The sequence below is a fragment of the Monodelphis domestica genome, chromosome 4 (genome assembly GCF_027887165.1).
Source record: "Monodelphis domestica isolate mMonDom1 chromosome 4, mMonDom1.pri, whole genome shotgun sequence".
Taxonomy (NCBI): domain Eukaryota; kingdom Metazoa; phylum Chordata; class Mammalia; order Didelphimorphia; family Didelphidae; genus Monodelphis; species Monodelphis domestica.
This window is the reverse complement of record NC_077230.1, coordinates 227,901,037-227,926,517: the sequence shown is the minus strand read 5'-3', so window position 1 is coordinate 227,926,517 and position 25,481 is coordinate 227,901,037. Positions and strand designations below refer to the sequence as shown.

At 39.3% G+C, this 25,481-nt stretch overlaps 1 protein-coding gene across 1 annotated transcript in view; it reads left to right on the top strand.

Moving 5' to 3' along the window:
• Positions 1-12,280, top strand: part of LOC100024138 (alpha-tectorin) — a 43,610-nt gene extending 31,330 nt beyond the window's left edge. Inside the window, exons 11-12 of the mRNA XM_056826116.1 lie at positions 1,830-2,431; positions 11,551-12,280. Of these exons, the coding sequence (XP_056682094.1) occupies positions 1,830-2,431; positions 11,551-12,210 (1,262 nt within the window). The 3' untranslated portion in view covers positions 12,211-12,280. The remainder of the gene's footprint in view (positions 1-1,829; positions 2,432-11,550) is intronic.
• Positions 12,281-25,481: the final 13,201 nt, after the last annotated feature.

The following is a 25,481-nucleotide window of genomic DNA, read 5'->3' as shown; positions in this document are numbered from 1 at the left end:
CTGTTGATCACCAGAACTAGAGTACTGAAAATCTATTTTTATGAGGTGCTGTCCTAATCTTTGTTCAAAAACTTAGACAAATGGGATTCCTGGCTAGTAAAAGCTTATAGTCCAAGCAATATGGAAATAGGTATTGCATGAAAGAATGGGTATAACCTATATCAAACTATTCACCACCTGGGGGAGAGGGATGAAGGGAGGGAGGGGGGAAATCTGAATTCTAAAATGTCAAAAAACAATTGTTTCTACATGTAACTTAAATAAAAAATATTGGGGGGAAAAGAAGCTTGTAGCTTAAGATAAAAAAGGAGACATAAGGTAAAGAATATGAAAAAAGACATTAATCATTAAATATCTAGTGAATGCTTGCTTTGGGCTCAACACTAACCTATACTTTGGTATTCTGTGAGAGAATACCAAAGAATTAAAGAAAGGGACTTTGTACCCAGATTGAGATCTAAGAGTCAGAATCTAAATGGGGAAAGGGGCAACTGGGTAGCTCAGTGGATTGAGAGCCAGGCTTAGAGATAGGAGGTCCTGGGTTCAAATCTGGCCTCAGATAGTTCCCAGCTGTGTGACCCTGGGCAAGTCAATTAACCCCCATTGCCTAGCCCTTACCACTCTTTTGCCTTGGAACTGATACATAGTATTGATTCTAAGTGGGATGGTAAGCATTTTTTATTTAAAAAAAGAATCTAATTGGGGGAAAGACAGACATTCACCAAAAATGAACAAACAATACCAGAAAGCGTACAACTAAATGCAATAGTATATTTATGACAGGACCATAGATTTAGGACTAGAAGGGCCTCTGAAGAACATCCAGTCCAACCACTTTATTTTGCTGATGAGCAAATGGAGACTCACAGCCTCAGAGACTTTCCCAGGGTCACCTAAAGACTAAATTTCAGAAATGGGATATAAATTCTGGTCTTGCTAGCTTTAATGCTTGCCTTCTGTGACTATATAAGGTCTCAAGGATTTAAAAGCTTTAAGAAAGCAAAGGAATATCTTTGCTGGGGCTGGAACTCACAAGAATTCTTCCTGGAAGAGGTCAGATGAGAAGCGGACTTTGAAAGTACAGGGCATTTGGGAGAGCAAACGGAGTAAAAGAATGGAAAGAATGAATATGGAAGATACAGAGGATATAAGCGTAGACCTGTAGACCAGAGGATGCATGTCTGAGAGTAGTGGAAGATTAAAATTGGATGTGTAGGATGGGACCAGACTGAGTGGGAGAGGGGTTGGGGTTCTTGAAAACCAACCAGGCAGAGGAGTTTAAACTTGATATCCTGGGCAAGAGGGAGTTACTATAGACTCTTGAGCAGGGGAATAATATGATGAAAGGGATGTACAAGATGACAAATGAAAAGATGTTGAACAAATGTATGAATAGAGCATTAAAGCTCTGGCTGCATATAGAGAGGACTTTAAAAATAAAAAAGAAGGGGGCAGCTGGGTAGCTCAATGAATTGAGAGCCAGGCCTAGAGACAGGAGGTCCTGGGTTCAAATATGGCCTCAGATACTTCCCAGCTGTGTGACCCTAGGCAAGTCACTTGACCCCCATTGCCTAGCCCTTACCACTCTTCTGACTTGGAACCAATACACAGTATTGATTCCAAAATGGAAGGTAAGGTTGCTGTTTGTTTTTTTTTAAATAAAAATAAAAAAGAACCTAGGAGCATTTCCCATAGTTCCCTCTCCTTATAATAGCCATGTAGGATTTAAGCACTGATCTACTCATTTTGCTATGCATATCAGGCTTTAAAAAACACATTTCTGATCCCTGTTCTTTTCTTGAGTCTTCCTTCTCGTTGGTTGCCTTCAGCTCTCGACTGCCCTGAGAACAGCCACTTTGAGGAGTGCATGACATGCACAGAGACCTGCGAGACCCTGGCCATTGGCCCTGTTTGCGTGGACAGTTGTGCCGAGGGGTGCCAGTGTGATGAGGGCTATGCCCTAAGGGGCACCCAGTGTGTTCCCCGCAGCGAGTGTGGCTGTAACTTTGAGGGGCACCAGCTCTCCACAAATGAGACATTCTGGGTAGACTTGGACTGTCAACTCTTCTGCTATTGTAACGGGACAGACAACAGTGTCCACTGTGAGAGCATCCCCTGCAAAGATGATGAATACTGCATGGAGGAGAGCGGCCTCTACTATTGCCAGGCTCGCACGGATGCCTCCTGCATTGTTTCAGGGTATGGCCACTACTTGACCTTTGATGGCTACCCCTTTGACTTCCAGAGCAGCTGCCCGCTCATCTTGTGCACCACCATAAGCAGACAGAGCACAGACCAGTTTCCCAAATTCACAGTCACAGCCAAGAATGAAGATCGAGACCCATCGCTGGCCTTGTGGGTCAAACAGGTGGATGTGGCTGTTTTTGGGTACAGTATTGTAATCCACCGGGCCTACAAGCATACAGTACTGGTAAGTGGATGGTAAGCTAGATTCTGGAGGAGGAGGCTGGGGACAAGGGAGAGGCTCAACGAGCCTGGGAATCAGCGTGCCCAATCACTCCATTTTACAAATAATGAAACACATTTGAACCTGAGTGAATCAGGAAAAAAATTGTATGTTGGTAACTGATGAGGAAATAAAGTTGGACACGAAGGGTGTCTATATGAGACAGGGTCTCCAATAGCTGGCAGGAGAATTGGATGTGAGAAAGCACCAAGTAGGAGGTCACTGAGGGCTTCATTTTGTTGATTTCAATTGAGAGATTGAGTGACCTGTCCAACATTATACAATTAGTTAGGGACAAAACAGTGTCTAGAACCCAGGCTTCCATTACAACACACTGCCATTGGAGCTGAGCTCTGTTCAGGCTTACATATGTTAAGAATCATTGCATCTCAGATAGCATCTCAGAACTCTGCTAGTACAACACGTACTGAACAGAAATATCCCTCCTACAGTGTGCTAACAAATGATCCAATGTAAAAAATATAGAGTCCCTATGAAGAGTAACCCATGACTTCTCAAAGCAGCCCATTTAACTGGGAAAGGGCTCTGAATGTTGGGATTTTTCCCCTTTACACTTACATCTGATTCTCTAACACTTATATCTGTTGCTTCTACTTTCTGGGCCCAGAAAGAAATCTAATCTCATTTCTACATGGCAACCTAGCAAGTATTTGAAAGTACTATTTGGGATCTCTGGAAGCCTCCTCTTCGGGTTAAAGATCTCATAGCATCACACTCGCTCAATTCTAGCCCCACAGTCCGAGGTTATTATTTTCATTCTCTTGTACATGTTCTCTGTTCCTCCCTCAACTGGTCATCTTTGCCTGCTCAGCACCCACAGCACATTGCTCCTTAATTCACCCATTTTACTCCAATTCATGTGAGTTCATTTAGGTGGATAAAGGCTAGTTGTTCTTGGTAGCTTCTTTCCTTCCTTCCTTCCTTCCTTTTTTCCTTCCCTTCCTTCCTTCCTTCCTTCCTTCCTTCCTTCCTTCCTTCCTTCCTTCCTTCCTTCCTTCCTTCCTTCCTTCCTTCCTTCCTTCCTTCCTTCCTTCCTTCCTTCCTTCACAGATGGAGCTCTGGGCCAAACTTAATAAGATCTAAATTCAAATCCAACCTCAAACATGTTCAACTCTAGGGAACTAATTTTGTCTCTGTTTTTGTTTCTTCATCTGTAAAATGGAAATAATCACAACACCTACTAACTCCCAGTATTGTCATGAAGATCAAATAAAATATTATTTGTAAAGCTCTTGGCACATAGTAGGCACCTAATAAATTGCTCCTTTCCTTCTGAACCCTATTTTAATGAAAATTTTCTATTTAGAAAAACCAATGCATAGTTTAATCTGCAGCATTTTACATGACTAGAAATGACATTCATTGTCTTCTTCCTCTTATGAAATGAGATAGTGAATGTAAAATACTTTAAAGCAAAAATTGAAGCTCTTCATAAATTTTCACCTATTATTATTTTTTTTTCTTTGCTTTCCTTTGCTTCTTCCATCATCCCAAACTCTTTTAGGATGACAGGATTTAGTCCTGAAAGGGATTATCTGCTCCATTCTTCTCATTTTACAGATAAGGAAACTGAGGTTCATAGTGATGAACAAGAAATAGAAAAAAGTCTAATGTTACAATGTATAAATGATCTTGGACATTAAATCAATTAAAAATGTATTGGCTTTATTATGTGTCAGATACCCTGCTGGATGATGGGGGATACAAAAGCAAAGATAGAACAGCCCCCTCTTTCTGGCCGAATCAACATAAATGCACATAAGTACATTTCAAATATAGACAAAAAAGTCAAGGTACTGCCCAGGGGAGGGTATTGGCAGCTGGGGCTATCAGGAAAGTCATCAGATAGCTCATGAGCTGAGCTTTGAAGCTATCTAGAGACTTTATGAGGTGGTAAAGAAGATGAGGGAGGCTGTTTTCTAAGCATTCCAGGCAGGGAAGACAGTCTGTACAAAGACAGTCAGAAGATAGAAATTTATGATTCCATACACTTGAACCAGCAAGTAGACCAATTTGACTGAAACACGGAGTAATGAAGGATAGTAATGTGCCTAGAAATGAAGGCTGGAGCCAGATTACAAAAAAGTTTAGTCAAACAGAAATGTGTATTTTATTCTAAAAACCATAGGGAGCCACTGGAGTGTCTTGAGCAGGACAGTGTCAAGGTCATGTCTGTGCTTCAGAGATATCAATTTGCCAATGTGTGGCAGAATAACTGGAAAAGGAAGAGTCTTGAGGCAGAGAAAATAATTAGAAGCTTATTATAGTCGTCCAGTCAAGAGGTGATGAGAACTTAAACTAGGTTAATGACAATGAAACCAAAGAGAAGGGTTCAAGATACAAGGGATGTTATTGAGATAGAATCAATAAGACTTGGCAGCTCATTGCACATGGAGATTAAGGGAGGGTTTGAACCTTAGAGATTAGAAATAGGGAAGTTTATAGAAAGTGTATATTTGGGGAAGAGGGAATAAAATGTTTTGGTTTTGACATGGTGAATTTGGGATCCCTACAGAACATCCAATTTGAACAGGCAATTTGGTGATGTAGGGTGAGTGATCAGAAATAAAAACAGAGATCTGGGAGTCATTTACACAGTTGATAATCCAACTCACTGGATCTGATGAGATCACTAAAAGTAGAAAGAGAGGGAGACAGAGAAAAGTCTGAGAGAGTCTTGTAATATATCCATAGCTAAGGAACAAAACATGGATAATGTCCTTGCCAAAGAAATTGAGGAGTGACCAAAGAGAGAGAGGAGTACAAGGAAGGAGAGAGACAGGTAGACAGACAGACAGACATAGACATAGAGACAGAGAGACAAAGAGAGAAGTGTCAAAAAATTCCCAGAGTATTGAAGATTAAAATGTAGTCAACAGAATTCTAAGACAGGCAATAAGGGTGAACGGAACAAACATTTTTTATTTTTTTATTTTTTTAAAACCCTTACCTTCCATCTTGAAGTCAATATTGTATATTGGCTCCAAGGCAGAAGAGTGGTAAGGGCTAGGCAATGGGGGTCAAGTGACTTGCCCAGGGTCACACAGCTGGGAAGTGTCTGAGGCCAGATTTGAACCTAGAACCTCCTGTCTCTAGGCCTGACTCTCAATCCACTGAGCCACCCAGCTGCCCCCAATTTTTTAAAGATATTTTATTTTCCAAATTACATATATTATCAATTTTCAACAAACATTTTCAAAAAATATAAGATTTAAATTGTCTCCTTCCCTCCATTGTCTTCCCCCCTCTCAGAGATGGTGAGAAATTTGAACTGGGTTATATGTGCATAATAATGCACAACATATTTCCATATTGGCCACTGTTATAAGAGAATACTCATGTAAAACCAAAATCCCCAAATAAAAACATAAACTAATGTGAAAAATAGTATGCTTTGATCTGCATTCCAGTTCCAACAGTTCTTTCCCTGGAGATGCATAGCATCCTTTATCTAAGTCCTACAGAATTGTCCTGGATCATTGGAGTAGCTAGTCTTTCACAGTTGATCATCATACAATATTGCTGTTACTGCATACAGTGTTCTCCTGGTTCTGTTTATTTCACTTTGCATCAGTTCATGTGTTTCTGTCCAGCTTTTTCTGAAATCATCCTGCTCATTGTTTCTTATAGCACAATGATATTCCATTACTATCATATTCCACAATTTCTTCAGCTATTCCCCAATTGATATGCATCCCCTTATTTTTGTATAAGTAGACCCTTTCCCTTTTTTAATGGTTTCTTTCAGATGCAGACCTCATAGTGCTATTATAAGGTCAAAGTGCATGCCAAGTTTTATACCCTTTGGACTTAGTTCCAAATTGTCCTCCAGAATGGCCAGATTAGTTCACACTTCACCAATATATTAGTGACCCAATTTTACCACATCCTCTCCAAAATTTATCACATTCCTTTACTGTCATATTGACCAATCTGATAGGTATGAGGTGGTAACTTGAAGTTATTTTAATTTGCATTTCTTTAATCAAAAGTTATTTAGAACAATTTTTCATATAATTATTGATGGATTTGATTTCTTCCTCTGAAAACTGCTTGTTTGTTTCCTTTCACAGTTTGTCAATTGGGGAATGACTTGTATTCTTATATATTTGACTTAATTCTCTATACTTTTAAGAAATTAGACCTTTATCAGAGAAATTTGCTATACATTTTTTCCAGTTTGTTGTTTCCCTTCTAATTGGTTATGTTAGTTTTGTTTATGCAAAAATGTTTTAATTTAATATAATCATAATTATTCATTTTATAATGCTATCTCTTGTTTGGTCATAAATTCTTGCAACAAGCATTTATTAAGTACCTACTGTGTGTCCAGCATAGTGTTAAGCACTTTTAAAATATTTTATTTGATCCTCTCAACAACCAGGGATATAGGTACTATTATTATCCCCATTTTACTATTGAGGAAACTAAGACAAACTGGTTAAGGGACTTGCCTAGGGTCATTCAACTAAGTAAGAATCAGAGGCCAATTTGAATTCAAGTCCAGTAGCCTATCTAAAGTGCTCTCTGGTTGCCAGAGGGATAGAAGGAGGGATAGAACATATAGGTCGGTTAATTTTGGTAAGAAAGGGCCACCTTTTCATCATGGAGGAAAAGAGAAGAGAATAAGGGATGATGTCCAAGGATGATGTTTTATGATGTAGAATGGACAAGGAGAGAGCTTCTCCATTAATCAATGTTTATTAAACACCCAGAGATAATAGACAGTTATCCCTTCTATATCATCAGGGTTTGGGTGTTGAGCCCTCCACCCCACAGGTGACCCTAAAAATCCTGTAAAATTTTTTGGCTCTCCTTTTGTACAAGAAAAAGAGTCTAATTTTTTTTTCTTTTATGGGGTGTTTACAGTGTAAATTTTGGGTTAAGTGTGCATTTGCTGAGTTTCTAAACTTTTATATCGCCTGCAGCTTCCACAACCCCCCCCCCAATTCCATTTAATTTATTATGCTGACCCATAATATATCAAAACCATGAGGATAAAGTCATGATATGGAAGGGATAACTGTACAAAAACTGAAATAATCCTTATTTATAGGGAGTTAACATTCACAGACTCGGTATTCTTTATAAAGGATGAAGTGAAGTTTTGAGCTGAAAGGAAGATGAAGAGAGTTGCTTTGCAGTATTTAAGGAGAGGAGAAAAAGTTAGAAGTTGCCGAAAGGACGGAATAGAAATCCAATTAGGGACGAATGAAAGTATTGCCTTGGAGACAGTACAAATTCCAGGGAGATCAAAACAAATGAATTTGTAGTGGTCCCTGTTAGTGAGTGGACAGTTTCCTTCCATGTTCAACAGCAAGGGAGGAGAATGGAGAAGAGAGCTGGTGGGGAATTCTTTCTGTCTGTTTCCCTTCCTACCTTGTCTTCGTATCTCCTATTCCTTTCTCCTTTTAGATTCTTCTATTCCTACCCCTTCTATTCTTTACAGAAATTAAGTAACTTAGTGAAGATAGAAGCAGGAATCCATGGGATTTGGGAATGAATCAAATCAAACAGAATCTGAGTTTCCCAGAGTTAAAGTAGGATCCTATTCCAGGGTTCCCCATAGGAATGACAGAAAAGATAAAAGCAAACCCCAACACTGACAAGCTCATTAGTTACCTAGTTTAATTCAACCCTATTGGGTCCCTAAAGTGTTTCTCTCCTCCTTCCTTATTTCTCCAGGCCCAACAGCCAAGAACAGAGAATGTAGAATTGGGGAAGATAATAAAGCTGAAAAAATCCTGAGCTCTTGGAGAAAATATCTTTGCATTTCCTTAGGAATACTTATAAGGGAGAATAGGGCCATGAGTTATTTACCATTCCCTTTAGACTTCAAGTGTTAATGCCCTCTCCCCAATCAGTTCTTCACTGAGTAACCCCTTATTTTATGTTGAATGAAGGGTCTACCTCACTGGGTGTTCATTGCTTTGATTTTTTTTAAACTGTCCTTTGACTTATTTATGAACCAAAGTCCAATTGGAAAATAATTTTATTTGACAATTTTGTTTTGTTTTCTAGGTGACAGAATGTCTCCTCTATTCAGGGTTCTTTCTTTGACCAATGAATTTTGTCCAAATTCTTCTAGGCTTGTCCTATATTCACTTTCTTTATTATATACATCTCTTAAAAGTGGTATTCTTGCATAGCATATGGAGTGGAAGCAGGGAGAAAGCTCTTTTTCTGCTCCATGGCCAACTGGATCCTGCCATCTGGGGGGGCGGGCAGCTGGCCATATCTTTGCATCACTAGGCTTCCCTTAGAATCGGTAATCAATGAATTTGACATAATCCTACACAAGGGCTGCCTGGGGCTGGTGTCCTTTATTGTCTCCTACTCTCCTTTTAAAACTTATTTGTCCTACACCTCATTCTGATACCTCCACCTCACCCTCCATCAGAGCCAGGCTTTCTGTGTCCTGTAAAATAATGAATTAATCCGACCAACAAAGTAATGTGTACTAGGGTGAGAAGACTAGAAGAGAAATATCCCATCCAGGGCTTTCTCTCCCTTTGTCTCCAACATGCATTTAAATAATGGGCTTCTGTCTGATCTAGAGAAGTGACTACAGTGAGTATCTGGGGCCTCGTGGGAGAGAGGGTGGTGCCATAGTAGGCCAGTAAATGAGCTATTTCTTATCAGGTGGCATCCAGCCACCTCCTTCATCTAGATTATAAGACTATCTCTTTCCAAGCGATGTGACTTTGAAAGTGGGACCATAGAGCCTACCACGAATGTTTAGTGCTTTGTACAAATATACAACCCAGCTTTGAATTCCTAACTTTATGCTCACATTCAAAGATTAGCAGATTGTTCTTTAGAAAACATTTCTTTTTAGTGGCCTGAGCATGGTCTTATTCTGGGAAAAATGCAGCCTGTTATTCTGGCCCACCTAGAGGGAGGACATTGTGATAAAAAGTCCAGAGGTATGAAAAATGGAAGCAGATAGCCCATTCCCAAGTAGGACTACCCAAGCCCTAATATGATGTATTAGTAAGAAGCAACCAGCTTTTGTGATAAAATAGCCGGATGAGCCAGACAAATACTGACCTGCTGGCAACACTAGTCCCAACTCCTTATAAATAATAAATGCTATCCATTCTGACCAGGGTATTTATCATCTGTTCTCCCTTTGCCCATGTAGTAAACCTCAATAGATAGCAAACAAGCCCTAGAGTCAGAAAGTCCTGGATTCAGGTTCCACCTCTGATATATACCAGTCATGTGACCCCTAGGCAAATCATTTACTCTAACAGTTGTTGTTGATGAGTCATTTCAGTCATGTCCAACTCTTCATGACCTCATTTTGGGGGTCTCCTTGGCAAAGATACTGGAGAAGTTTGCCATTTTCTTCTCCAGCTCATTTTACAGATGAGGAAACTAAGGCAAACATGGTTAAGTGACTTGCCCAGGGGCACACAGCTAGTAAGTGTCGGAGGAGAGATTTGAACTTCAGGTCCAGCATTCTATCCACTACTCCATCTAGCTTCCCCATGTTCTATTAGTACTATAGGAAAAATCTTCAGACAATAAATTGCAGAGTAGTTACTGGTCCGCATCAGCAGAGGGGATTTTTACAAGGAAGTTCCCATCATCAATGAAATAAAATGTTCATCCCCGCCCCTCAAAAAGAAACAAAAAACTTGGCTTAATTCTTTGGCAGAATAGTCTTGCAATAAAGTTCCTATCTTGGATGCAGTCTTAGATGGTGTCTTTGAACTGAAGTACAAATATTCTCTTTTCCAAAAGGATCTCAAAGCACTTATCCAATTGACTTTATTACACAGGTGAGGAATTAATGATTTTCTACTTCCCTAAAATAAACTAAAATTAAGAATGGCATTAGACAATCTCAGTTCTTGGTTCTGTCTTTTAGAATTCAGGAATCTTTAACTTGTATCCCCTTTCACAGACACCAAAAACAATTTACATCTTTAGAGAATAGGTATTCTAAAAATATCAAGAGTAGTCATTAAGGTATTAACAGTTAGTTAAATCTATGACAAATCATAATAAGAGGAGATCAGAACAAATCTGAAAATCAGAAATAGTGGCAAATACAAAGAAATATAGTGGATAAAAGAATAAATGAAGAAGTGGCAGTTAGGTGCCCCAGGGAACAGAGTGCCAGGCCTGGAGTCAGGGGGATGTAGGCTCAAATCTGGCCTCAGATACTTCTTGTCTGCATGCGATTGCAGGCAAGTCTTTTAACCCCCATATGCCTGGCCCTTGTCCTTCTGTTGGAGAGTGGTTACTGAGACAGAAAGTAAGCATTAAAAAAAAAGAATAAATAAATGAATTGGTATTTACAATGTGCAATGCATTATACTCTGAGAGAGCTCATATTCTCATAGGGGAAACAACCCATGCAAGAAAGTTTCAGCAGCAAGTCAGATGGAAAGTCTCCGTTGTCCTTAGTGGGCAATGACAAAGCTAATGATAACATTTCTTCTTAAGTATAATTTCCACTGATAAAATCATATCGGTTTCTGATGTTGAGCTGTGTCAGTTACTGTGAACCAAAGTGCCAAAGATTTTGGTGTTGAAAACGTTCTTTTTCAGGCCTTCAGTAGCTGTGGATGGAGATCTACAGTAGCATCCAGCTGGCTTCTTTAGGATATCTGTGGGGGCTAGACTGGAAGCAGGGCTAGTGGTCTAAGAGTTGCCATGACTTCTGGGGTTCTTGGGTTTACCTACCAGTCTGTGGCAGCGAGTCAGCAGTTGGTTTTGGTTTTGGCAAAAAAGATGGGCCCCTTTTCCACTGTGATTATTCCTCTCAACGATGGCTACAGAGCTAAGCTTGAATGAACTGTGGGGTCATGGCTATTCTCAAGGCTCTTTCTTGGATTCGGGGCCTTGAACTCTTTCCATTGGGGGATGAGGGGCAGTAAGATGGTACCAAGGTTTTGACCCATTATATGCCATCTCTGCTTCTCATTTAGAGTCTTTTAAATTTTTCATTGAAAACTTATAAGGCCCTTTAGTAAACAACCACTAGGACAGAATTTGGGACATCTTGGAGGAAATTGACTTTTTCTGCCTTGACACTTTCCTTCTTCCAGGTCAATAACGAGCGCTTGTACCTACCCCTGAAGCTGGGTCAAGGAAAAATTAACATCTTTTCCTTTGGTTTCCATGTGGTAGTGGAAACTGATTTTGGGCTGAAGGTCGTATATGATTGGAAAACCTTTCTGTCGGTCACTGTGCCCAGGAACATGCAAAATGGCACATTTGGCCTATGTGGCCGCTACAACGGGAATCCTGATGATGACCTAGAGATGCCCATGGGCCTAATGGCCTCAAGTGTCAATGAGTTTGGGCAGAGCTGGGTAAAGAGGGACACTTTTTGCCAGGTGGGCTGTGGGGACCGCTGCCCCTCCTGTGCCAAGGTAGAAGGCTTCTCCAAAGTTCAGCAGCTTTGCAGCCTGATCCCCAACCAGAATGCAGGCTTTGCCAAGTGCCACAGCAAAGTCAACCCCAGTTTCTTCTACAAGAACTGCCTGTTTGATTCCTGTATTGATGGAGGAGCTGTGCAGACGGCATGCAGTTGGTTGCAGAACTATGCTAGCACGTGCCAGACCCAAGGGATTGCAGTCACCGGCTGGAGGAACTACACATCTTGCTGTGAGCTACCCTCTTTCTATATCCCGCCATTCTTCTCTCTTCTTGGGGATGAATTTTATGGGGGGAAAGCTGAAAAGAGAGTAAATATTCTGGGGTGAAAGTGCTGGCACAAACATGGAAAAAGTGGAGAAGGGCTATAGAAGAATAGGTACATAGTTCTAGAACCTCCTGGGGCTATTGATACACAAATAATTTGAGGACAAATGATACAATTTCCTTCAGTTTACAAGGGCTATTGATATTCTTAAACAGTGTGGTAAGAGCAAAGGACTGGGAATCAAGAAACTAAGTCTGGCTCACCCTACACTCAGCCAGGCTTGTAAACCTTGGTTTCCTCATCTAAAATGGGATAATAGCACTGGATTTACCTTATTCTGCTTTAAGGAATCATAGGCATTGGTGGAGGCACCACAGATAGAGCTGGGAAAATGGAATCCTGATTTTTAAAAAGAAGGTGGCAGATAATTATAATCAGGGACTAGCAATCTTGTCAGTGTCTGAAAAAAAAGTGGGGAGGATTGAAGGGATTGAAGAAGGGGCAGTCTGTGGGGCACTTAGAAAAGAAAAATGTGATCACTACTACTTAATAGAGATTCATGAAGAACAAGTTATGTCAGATTAACTTCCCTTACTTTCTATCCACTAGAGAAGTATTTAGGTTGAATATGGTGGATGCACTCATATCTAGATCTATAGATATCATTATCTACATCTACAGATATCTATATCTATCTATAAGTCCAGAGATCTAGATATTCTATATCTGAATATAAATAGGTAGATAGATCTGTCAATCTACATATATATGTATATATGTACATATATGGAGAGAGAGACAGAGACAGAGAGATGTTCTTTGGTCATTTCAGTCATGCCCAAATCTTTGTTACCCCATTTGAGATTTTCTTGGCAAATATATTGGAGTAGTTTGTCATTTCCTTTTGCAGCTTGTTTTACAGGTGAGGAAACTGAAGCAAATAGGGCTAAGTGACTTGTCTAGAGTCTCATAGCTAGTAAATATCTGAGAACAGATTTGACCTTGGGAAAATGAGTCTTTCTGAATCCAAGCCAATGAACCACTCAATTGCCCATATATTCATATGTGTGTATATAGCTACATATATCCATATATGTCAGAAAGGTTACTTGACAAAGCTCTGATCCACAACTGACTGATCAACTGGATTCAATAAGTGTTAATTAATGGAGAGAATTCCTTAGTGGAAAAATATAGGTCTTAGATTCTATTTTTCAGTGACTTGGAAAACCTACTGGATCCTTGGTGGTCTATATTTCATAAACTCTGTTGGAAAACTCAAGCTTAAGGCTTGGCCTTAATTATTTGACCATGGACAAGCCATTTAAATCTTTATAAGCCTCAATCTCCTCATCTATAAGTAGGAATAACAATATTTATATTACTCACCCACAAGATTTCTGTGAGGAAAAGTATTTTGCAAACCTTAGATCACTATAGAGAGTGTTCTGAAAGTCTTTGGGTTATTTTAAGTGATTAAAACTTTAATCACTAAGGTATGAAAGCTTAAAACTACACTAAAACTTTTGGGACACCTCGTATGAATGAATGAATGAGTATTATTTGTGTAGTAGATCAAGCCTTGGAATCAGGAAGGCCTGAGTAAATCATTTAGCCTCTCAATGCTCCAGCAAACTCTCTTAAGATCATAGTGTACAAAAAAGTTATCTCTATTTATTAGAAGAGAATATTTCCACATCATGAGTTCCCTACACTAATGAAATCACAGGTTGATACCATCTACCCTCCTCCTCACCAACCAAATTATTATTATTATGAAGGTATGAGAAGTTATCCTTATGAAATTTGTGTTTACCCTGAAGTTAAAAAGATGGTTAGCTAAATCCAGGAGGTGATATTTACTAAGGGATAAATGTAAATTCTTATACTTGGGTTCAGAAACACCAAACAGAGGAGCATAAGATCAGAGACACATAATTAAAAATCAATTTATTTAAATAAAAAAAAATTCAAGTGGTTCAGTAAGTTTGCAAACTCAGTATGCTGGAAACATAGCTTCCAGTATGAGAAAGATAATATCTTTGTTCTTAAAGCTTCCTCAAAGGGGAGAGAGAAGCTTTAAGGTAGGAAGATAGAGAAAGGATAGAAGTTTTAGATACCACGAGGGGGATGACGGAGTCGAAGTAGAGATATGAGGTGGCAGGAATGAGTTTTTATTAATTACCAATGAGCCACAGCCAAGCTCTGATCAAAGGACCATTCCGAAGGCTTTTACCAGTCCAGAGATCCAGATTCAATACCACACAGGTCAAAGAGATGATAGAAAGATTAAAGATGGAGCCTGGCCCCAGCAAGGACAGACATCAGTGCGAGCTGGAAAGGAGGAAGAGCAGAAGAGAGAAAGGCGGAGCTGGCTGAGGCATATTTAATCTCTTTGATATGCAAATATGCACAGTACATAGGGATGATCATCATTGGTTAATGGCAAGGTATAGGTGTGGTTTCTCTTAACCAGGTGAGCACAAAGAAACCTGTGTTCCCACCTAACCTGGGGGAAGCTGGGGTCAAGGGTCAGAGGCTTTCCCAGCCACGTGCAATACCGAGCACGCTCAAGACTGAGCATGCTCTCTTCTAAGGCAATCTGTACATACCAACTGTTCCCCTTGCCCATAGCTGGGGGTGGACTGCTACAGTTCTGGTCAAACCCCATCTAAGGACTATGTCCTCTTATGGATGCCACATTAAATTAAAAAAAAAAAAGTCACTTTCTAACCTAATAACTGCTCTAAGACAAAAGGGCAAGGACTAGGTAAATAAAGTTAAGTGACTTACCCAGGGTCACACAGTTAGGGAATGTCTGAGGCCAGGTTTGAATCCAAGTGCTCCTGACTCTAGGCCTGATACTCTAGTCTCTGTGTACCTAGATGCCCCCTGGGGCCATATTTTGGAAGAGTCATTAACAAACTGGGACTTGTTCAGAGAAGGACAGCCACCATAGAGAGAGGATGTACAACCATGCCAGAAGAAGGAGATGCAAAACCATGCCATAGGAAGAGCCACTAAAGAATTAGGGATGTTTAGCCCAAAGAAGAGAAGACACAGATTGGGCAAGATATCTATCTACAACTATCAGAAGGGCTGTCAAGTTGACTTGTTTCCTTGGTCCAGGGGACAGAACAAAAGCAGTCCATAAAATTCAAAGTTCTATTGAAATGCAAATTGTTATTATAAGAGCTGTCACAAAATGGCCCAGTCTATTTCAGGAAATAGCCAGTTCTGTATAATTAGAATTCTTCAAATAGAAGCCAAATGACCTCTTGGTGCATATATTATTTCTATTCGTATATAGGTTGGACTAGAAGACATGAGGTCCCCTAATATTTGGCAATTTTATCATTCTTTAACAGGCATCATGGATAGGAAGCCTCTCTCAGAGTATGGAAGGTCTAAGCTCAAATTTAGTCTCTGATATATTTTTGTTCAAATTTCTCCCACACCACCCTGCTTCACCCCCCAAAATATATGGCAAGATTATTGGAAATTACATAACGTACATGAAACATTACACAAACAAGGTAATTTTGTTATGTCTAATGAGGCAGAATATAAAGAAAGAAATAGGTCCATTGATCTTGTAACTCCCTCAGGGCCTACCATGGTGCATATATGAGAAATGAGCAATTTATATCTGGAAGTCCTAATGTATTACAAGGCTATATACTGATGCTCAAAGCATCCCATTGGGCCTGTTCCCAGGACCTCATTGCCACTTCCAATACCTCACACCAATCAAGGCAACATGGCACCCTCCTTATGACCTGATTGTGGTAGGTTGATACCCAGACCCCAATTTTGCAGGTTTCATCCCTTATGAGACTCTGACAATTGATTTGTTTGATAGGAACAAACTCAAGAAATATGGTGTGTCAGCTTTATGACCCAGATTCCTTTGGTACCATCTCACTAAATAAGATTTTTTCCCAATTGGACATTACTTTATTGACTACCAACAGGGACAACCTCCTAACATATTAAAAGGTTATGTACTGATACTCAATGCATACAGATGAAAGCAAATGATTTAAAAGGGTCCCCAAAGGAATGTCTGGTAGATGGAAAGTGACTAAAAGAAAGAGATAGAAGAAGAAAAGCCAGAAAATAGTTTTGCAGTCAGTAATGAGCTTGGCTACCTATTGAGTTCCTGATGGCAGAAGTCTAGAATTTTGCCTATATATATACATATATACATACATACATATATACATATATATATACATATATATAAATTTTCAGGTTTTATTTACAAAGTTACAAGCTGCCAAGATCCTGACACACACTGGGTTCACTAGCATGAAAGAAGCCTTAGGACCTTTTAGCTCCAGACCCTAACTTTACAAGAGTCCCCTGACATCATGTCAGGTCTCCTCTCTACCTCATGGTTTAATCTATCCAGTGTCATTGGGCTCTTCTGATTTAAATTTAATTAATTAATTAAACAAATATTTTAAAAATGCCTACTGTATAAAGGATAAGTTCAGGGTCAAAGGACCTCAATCCAAATCCAGTCTTTGCCATTTGTTTCCTGTGTGGTCTGGAGAAATACTCTCTCTGGATGACCTCTGAGGTCCCCTCCTGTTCTAACTCTGTGATCCTGTGTAAAAACTGATAGAACAGTAGGTTCCCCATTTTTGGTAAGATGAGCCCCTTTAGCAGCCTGGTGAAACCCATGGACCCTTTCTCAAAATAATGTTTTAAAATGTAGAACATAAAATGTATAGAATTGCAAAGGAAACAAATTGAATATTGGCAATGATCAATTTTTCTTACTAAATGTTTACAAATCCTAGGTAAAGAATCAGCAGAGGTGTATGGAAAAAACAGAGACCCTGCCCTCATGGAGCCTATAGCATGTCAAGGGGATAAAACACAGGCAAAAAAAAAAGCCAACATAATATGACACATTACATGAGAAGTGTTAACTGGGAGATGCAAAACACATGATCTGTGCGTCTAAAAGGGAAGGTTGTTTCCACCTGAGAGAACTGAGGAAGACTTTAAGAATGAGGTGATATTTGAGATGGCTTTAAGGAATAGTGAAGAGAGGACAGGAAGAACTTGCATTCCAAGCAGAGCATTAAGTATCAGAAGAGATAGGGAGATAGGAAAGAACCAGGTTTATTATGGTAACATAATGGGAGTGCAATTTAATTGGATAAGATTTTAAAAGTCAAAGTGGTACAAGATTGTGAAAGGATTTGAATGACAGGGGTAGAAATATTTTAATTTTATTTAATCAACTTTAGAAAACCAATGAAGATTGGGGGAGGGGGGCAGAGACATGGCATCACTAGGTTTAGGTATAACAAAGGTATTTCTAGCAAGGATATGGAGAATAACTAGGAAGGCAAAGGGAAAACCAGCTAGAACAAATACATTAACTTTTCTGAGCCTCCATTTCCTCATCTATGAAAGAAGGGATCAAACCAGATGATGTCTATACTTGAGCATTGATAAAAGTGGGAGGAAACAGATGGCAGATATCATGTAGGTGTAATTAATAAGATTTAGTAACTGACTCTTCCCTCTCCCATGCCTCTCTATCAAAGATAACTCCAAGATTTCAAAGGTGGGAGTTGAGGTAAATGGTGGCATCAGGAAAAGAAATACTGAGGCCAAGAAGATAAGCATATTTCTAGACAAAATCAATGGTCACTGCCTATAGAAATATCTATTGCTTCTCTAGACCAATGAGGCTGGCAAAGTGAGCTAGGAAATGCAGATATCATCTAGTTTGACCCCTCATTTTATAGATGAGGTAATGGAGGCTCAGTAAAGTTAAGGGACTTGCCCCTGATTTCCCCTTAGTTGTGATAAGAATTCTATTTAATTTGCCCTGTCTTATTAGGAGCAGGAGTTTTTATATCAGAGAAGGGGTTTGTGACTTTTAAGCTGGCCCCTTTAAGAGAGGGGACAGACAGAGTTTTTTGGGGTAACTTTAAGAGGCCTAGCATAAAGAGGTCCTGACTCTCTGACTTTGTTAGGAACAGGTTTCTGGGTCATTCTCTGATAGGAAAAAGATCTTTAGTGACTTTGAGACTAATACTTTAGATTTGAAATACAAATCCTGAGATCAGAAAGAATGTTGACTGAGAGCTTTGCCCCTCTGAACCAGAGGGGGAACTGTAGAACAGTTTTGCCAACTGAGGTGACAATTGGACTGGAGTGGAGAGAGACTAAACTGACTTTGGAGAAAGAGAGAAACTGCTTCAACTTCTCTCTGAAGATTATATACCTTACTTTAGGAGTTAATTATATATTTAAAGTTCATTGTTTTAGCATAGGTTAGTAAGTTAGAATTTAATATTTTAGTCAGTGAGTATAGTAAAGTGTAGTGTATACCTTTGTAGACAAAGAAGAAATTCTGTGAGGAGTTAGGCTTTGGGGGTTTATTGAGATATTATAAAATAAGGCAAGTAGATATTATAACTAATATACCTATCCCTAACTCCTAGTTTTTATCCTCCTATTTCCTTTTTCCTACCTCAACCATAAATAAATTAGAGTTGAATTAAACTGCATCCATCCCTCCATCCACTGCCTGTGAATCAGTTTAATCACTGACAACTCTATTATATTTATAACATCTGTACATTACCAACAATCCAGCAATACCTATATTCAATACCAACAGTAAGAGCAATGTAACATATTATCAATAATAGTTTGGGTTTGTAGGAGTAAAAATGAATAAATACTCCTAGTATTTAAAAAATATAGGATTTTAAAATAATAAATCACAAGAGAAGAAAAAGAAAAAGGATTTTTTCAGTCAAGTGAACAGAGCAAAGAGAGCCAGAGACTCACACCTGCAGCACTTTACCAAAAGTACAAACTACCAAAAAAAAAAAAAAAGCCCTGCAGCATGGGTCACAGCCAAATTTATCTCCAAACATCCTTATGTAAAATGAGGATATAGCTTAAAAGGATGTTGGGAATGTAGCTCAGGTGTGGCAAATTTTCCATCCCCCTGTGATCCTTTGGGAGACCAGTCTCTCCAGTGGATCATTTTAAACATAATTAAGGTAGACATAATTTTACACAGGGAAAATACAACAGTTTCAATATACCAGGTATTATTTACCCATAACACCTTTGAGTTCTTCTCAGTCCCAGGGGCAAGTTTCCTCCCCTCCATTTACCATTTTGTACAATAAATTAATTGAATGAAGGTGGAATTCTGTTCACTAGCTTAGAACTTCTCAGTGTAAATATATGACCTAAACCCAATGCTTATTCCATTCCAGTCTAATACTCCATTCCTAGGGCCTTCCCCTTTTATAGTTCTTTGGTTTCTTTGCTAATGTTCCCCTCTCTCTTTGTCCCCTCTCCTTACCTGGCTAAAGTCCATAGATTTTTATAAGACCTAGGGCTAGAAGGGACCGATCCTCTTATTTTACAGATGAGGAGACTGAAACCCAATTGGAAGAATTTGCCTAAGGTCACACAGGTACTAAGTTTCAAGGGTGGCATTTTAATCTAGGTCACCACTGATTCTACTAAAATACATTGACTTACAGTGTCCCTTCAGTCAGCAACATCTGTTCTAGCTTTGTCTACTCCACAAATGATTGAAGAAAGAGGGAAATGGAGGAGGTAGAATGCAGAGGCTATCACCTGTCCTTTGTATGACCTATGAAAGATTCTGGCCCAATGTGCTATTTCTTCCTTGAACCCACTTATTTATGGTGTGATCTTGGACCAAAAAACATCATTTCTTTTCTCTAAGTTCATTTTCTTATGTTGGAGTTGCTAGATGATTTTTCAGATCCCCAAATCTTTCAGGGTCCTGCAGACCCATTCATTGGTCCTACCATACTAGGCAATTTTCAAGGTATATTTTAATTTTATTTTTGTCATCCAGGATGTTTACTATCCATTCCAGGTCCTTGTCAGATGCAAACTGAATAAAATTCAAGTATCATGTACTGGAGAGAGTCAAAAAAATAGTTTATCTCAAAGGCACAAATACAAGCTCACTTTTCTTTAGCTAAAATCAGTAATGATAGAATAATTCTAAGGCTATCCCTGTAAAGACTCCCAGATGATTCCTTCCCTACCCTTCTGAAGACTCTTAGGAACCTCAATTTGGACACTGACCTGAAGTTGATGATCGACGAACTTAGTAGTAATACTAACAGTTTGTATAGCATTTCATGCCTTTCCAAAGTGTTGTCCTACCTAATTTTATTTGATCATACTAACTCCTCTTAGTGATAAGTAGAGCAGCTACTATTCCCATCATACAGCTAAGAAAGCTGGGATGAAGCAACTAACTGAATTGTCCAAGGTTATAAAACTAGTAGAGAGTTGGACCTAGAACTCAGGTCTCCTGTTTCCTAGACCATTCTTCTTCCCACTATACAAGAGAATTAGAATACTAATAGGGCATTCAGTATTTTGAGTTCTAGTTTCATCAGTTAATAAATATGTATTATAAACCAGTATTGGGGTATGTACTCTTGTGAACAGAGGAGGGATGGATAGAGAAAATGAATAGAGTATGGTCCCTATCCTGAAGGAGCTTACTTGAGACTCTGAAAAATATTTTATTTTAAGCCCAAAAATGGGAAGAAAAGGGGCTCTTATTTCCATAGCCCTGGCTTATGTAGCAGTGATCTCTCAGGGAAGATCTTTCTTTACATAGCTAAGATTCTAGCAGAATGTCAAGTCTTAACTTAGAGTCAGAGCATCCAAGTGTGTCATGGAAAATTTGAACTTGGCATTAAGTAAATTGAGTCAAGTAAGTAAATCCTAAATGACCCATCAGTACCAATGAATGACACAGAGATATCATTTAAAAGTAGGGTATATAGGGGGCAGCTGAGTGGCTCAATGGATTGAGAACCAGGCCCAGAGACAGGAGGTCCTAGGTTCAAATTTGGCCTCAGACACTTCCTAGCTGTGTGCCCCTGGGCAAGCCACTTATGCTCCATTGCCTAGTCCTTACCACTCTTCTGCCTTAGATCCAATTCACAGTATTGATTCTAAGGGTTTAAAAAAATAATTAGGGTATAGAAAAGAAACTTGGGGGTTGGAAAAGAATGACAAAAAGGAAAGAATTAAAGCAGAGGTAATTTGATCAGAGCTAGCTCTGTCTCTTAATACTTAACATAATAACTTAACAAAAGCTGAGAGAGAATGTCCTTGTTATTTCACTATATCTGACTAAAAAAAGTAAGATTGCTTAGCATGGTCTTGCCTTCTAAAAAACAAGAATAGGGATTTTCCTGAATCTCTTTCTCCTAAGAAGCATTCAACATTCCATTCTTGACAAATGGTGGAAATCGGAGAAGGAGAAGTTAATTAAGAATCCTCCATTACACTTGAGCCTTATTGGTAGCAAGGGAGAAATGCTAGTATTTTCCAATGATTTCAGCTTTTCTTGTCAATAAGAAAACAATTTATTATCCAATTACCCTTCTCCTCTCTAAAAACCTTTTCAGGTCAGAAAAGAGCGAACAGTGTCTGCCAAGCTGGAAAGAGGGAATTCTCTGAATCACTGACCAACTTGAAGATTGTTATATAGGCCCATTCTTCTCTCTGTCCCTTAAATGAGGCAAGAGAGGATTTAATTTAGTCTAAAAGGTAGTCAGAGACCTTTGGAGAGATTGATAGTGGGCAGATAATAGGAGCTTTGATTTCTACTCCTCATCCCACCAAAGTGCTTATAAGAGGGCTTCGTCCAAGGTCAAGTCCTTTAGGGAATTTTTACTAGTTCTTTTTCTTACTGGAAAAAAGATTTTGCTACTCCAATACCCTGCACCTGAATGGATGCATGAAAGGTATTTATTAAGCACTTACAACATGTCAGGCACTGTGCTAAGCTTAAAATTGCAAATACAAAAGGCAAGACAGAACCAAGATAGTCAAGATTCTAGCAGAATGTCAAGGAACTTGTAGTCTAATAGTGGAAGACAACACATACAAGAGAGCGGTGACCCAAGGGGTATGTTTTGGTCTCAGGACACATAGGAGTGAAGACTAGAACTATAGGGGTATCAATTAACATGTTTTTTCCAGAAATGATAGCAGTGGTTGATTGCCATTTCCAGATCATAGATTCTACTTACACTCCTTTTTTTGCCAATCCCTTACTCACTAGGTAAAGGCAATCAATCCAACAACAAGCATTAAGTGCCTGTTATTTGCTAGACACCATGCTAATACAGAAGTCCCTACACCCAAAGAACTTAGAATGTAATGAGATATATCCAGGAGTGTACTAGTAAATGTTTAACAACCAGATCTCAAAAAATAATGTAAAACCCATGTACTTTTAAAGTTCAATCAGCATTAAAAACATTTTCCCCATTACTTTCTTAAGTCTAGACAATAAACAAAATAACAAGTCATTCCTGATTGGTAGTGTCTGCTGATTTCCAAGGTACAAATGCTCACACAGAAAACTAACAATCAGTTCTTCATATAGACTGGCTTTGGCATATCCTTGGCATATCTCATTTGAGAGTAGATTAGGGTGTTTGAGAAGTTCGAAGTACACAGAAAGATCCACAGTAGTCATAGAAGGCTTCCTGGAGGTTATGGGACTGGAGATGTGCCTTAAAACTGAGAAGCTTTTGGCTAGAGGACAAAGCTCCAGCAGGGAGATAACACCTACATAATGTTAAATGGGCCGCTGCGTAGTGAGTAGGACAAGAAGTTTATTTACAACAGCAGCAGAAATTTGGAGTCCGGAGTTAAAAGTAGAAACAAATCCCTACTTCTTCATCTGTGCATCTTTTCAAGGGAGAGGATAGGGGGAAGGAAGATGTCTGACAGGAAGTTTCAATTACAATTTACCTGGGAACTGTGTTGAAAATTTTAAATTACACTCTCTGGAACCAATCAATAAGTATTCATCACATTTTGGGGGGCTCAGAATTGTTCTGGGCACCAGAGAGAGAAGACAGAAGAAGAGTGAGACAGGCTTCTTGCCCTTGAGAAACTTACAGTATAATTGAAGAGACAAGACAAACATGAATCAATAATGAACATCACAACCAGTGGTTGAGCACTCAGTTATGTGGCAGTAATAATAACTGATATTTACATAGCACTTTATTAAAGTTTGCTAAGCACTTTATCTCATTTGGTAGTAGACAAGAGTGCTTTAATTCAAAGGATAGAGAGAGGTCTGGAGTAGTCCTGGAAGGCTTCCTGAAGGAGTTGGGAATTGAGATGTGCCTTAAAACTGGCTCTACTAGCCAGGAGAAAAACCTGAGTGAATACGGAAATGAAAATAATTATGGTTATATACTAAAGACAGTGAAGAGACCTTCCTGAATGGAACTGTGAGTAATTATGGCATATAATGTGGATAGTGTGAGTAAATACAAATTACAGAGCACTTTTCCAAGTAGAGAAGGGAATTACGTGCAGGAAAAATCCATCACCAACCCACTTTATTTATCCTTTGATTAACATCTCCTAGACCTGGGAAGTCTTCTCCTTGAGGATGCTACTGGTCCCACCTCTCCCTGTATCCCTCCCGCAAGGTGATGATATGACTTTCTTCCCTGGCCCACCTTCCCTTGAACAAGACCACTTTTTTTTCAATTCTTTCAGCTGTCACCTGCCCTCCAAACAGCCATTATGAGAGTTGTGTGAGTGTCTGTCAGCCCCGATGTGCTGCTATCCGCCTGAAAAGTGACTGTAATCACTACTGCGTGGAGGGCTGTCAATGCGACGCTGGTTATGTCTTAAATGGAAAGAGCTGCATCCTGCCTCACAGCTGTGGCTGTTACTCAGATGGCAAATACTATGAGGTATGGGAGTTGAGCCTTTTGTTTTCCTCTTTCCTTATTTATATTCCATTCCTTCTGCAAAGAGATTGGTCAATATTTGCTAATCTCTTGTACCATCTTAGTTTGGAACTGAGAGGAATTTGAAACAGGGAGAGTCAGAGACTTCTGGAGAACCAGATTCGGAAGAGGGATTTTGGATTCTGTTTTCCAATGGGCTCCAGGTGACCCTGCTACCCCATTCTCCTCCACATTCAGATTCTCTGCCTGCCTGGCTCCTCTCTGAACCCTTCTGATTTCCTTTCAACCATGAATCTTTATTTGAAAGTTCCTGTCATGGGTATGACTTGAAAATATGGTGACCATGAATCTGTCATTTACAGTTCTTTTATCTGTATATATTTCTAAACTGAAAATATAGAGCCTTGAGCTTGCATGGGGGGATGGGGAGGAGGATTGTCCTTTCCTTAAATCAACTATAGAGTTCATATAAGAATGAGCAGAGACTGGGGAACTCTCCCCATGCCTTTAGTTCTTCTAGTTTGGGTTTCATTTTTCTATTTGGAGAATCCTGGATTTGGGGGTACCATATAGGAATGTTGCCATACTCTGTTCTCTTTCTTTTTTCCTCTTTTTTATTTAGAATATTTTTCCATGGTTACATGATTCATTATTCCCCACTGGGCTCTTTCCTCCCCCCTCCTGAAGCCAACAAGCAGTTCTACTGGGTTATACATGTATCATTGTTCAAAACCTATTTCCATGTTATCCCTATCTGCAGTAGAGTGATCTTTTAACATCAAAACCCCAATGATATCCCAATCACATTACCTCATCGATCACATATTTTTCTAATGCATTTCCATTTCTACAGTTCTTTCCCTGGGTATGGATAGTGTTCTTTCTCACATGTTCCTCTGAATTGTCCTGCATTGCTGCTAGTAGAGAAGTCCATTACATTCAACTGTGCCACAGTGTACTATCTCTGTGTACAATGTTCTCCTGGTTCTGCTCCTCTCGCTCTGCATCATTTCCTGGAGGTCGTTCCAGTCTCCATGGAATTCATCCAGTTCATTATTCCTTTGAGCACAATAGTATTCCATCACCAACATATATACCACAATTTGTTCAGCCATTCCCCAATTGAAGGGCTTCCTCTCATTTTCCAGTTTTTGGCCATCACAAAGAGCGCAGCTATGAATATTCTTATACAAGTCTTTTTCCTTATTATCTCTTTGGAGTACAAACCCAGCAGTGCTATGGCTGGATCAAAGGACAGGCATTCATTTAAAGCCCTTTACACATAGTTCCAAATTGCCCTCCAGAATGGTTAGACCAATTCACAACTCCACCAGCAATGCATTAATGTCCCAATTTTGCCACATCCCCTCCAACATTTATCACTTTCCTTTGCTGCCATACTGGTCACTCCACTAGGTTTGAGGTGGTACCTCAGAGTTGTTTTAATTTGCATTTCTCTAATCAGGAGGGATTAGGTCTGTTCTCTTTCCCTTCAATTCAACAAACATTAACCAAGTGCCTATAATGTGCAAGGAACAGGATCTAGGAA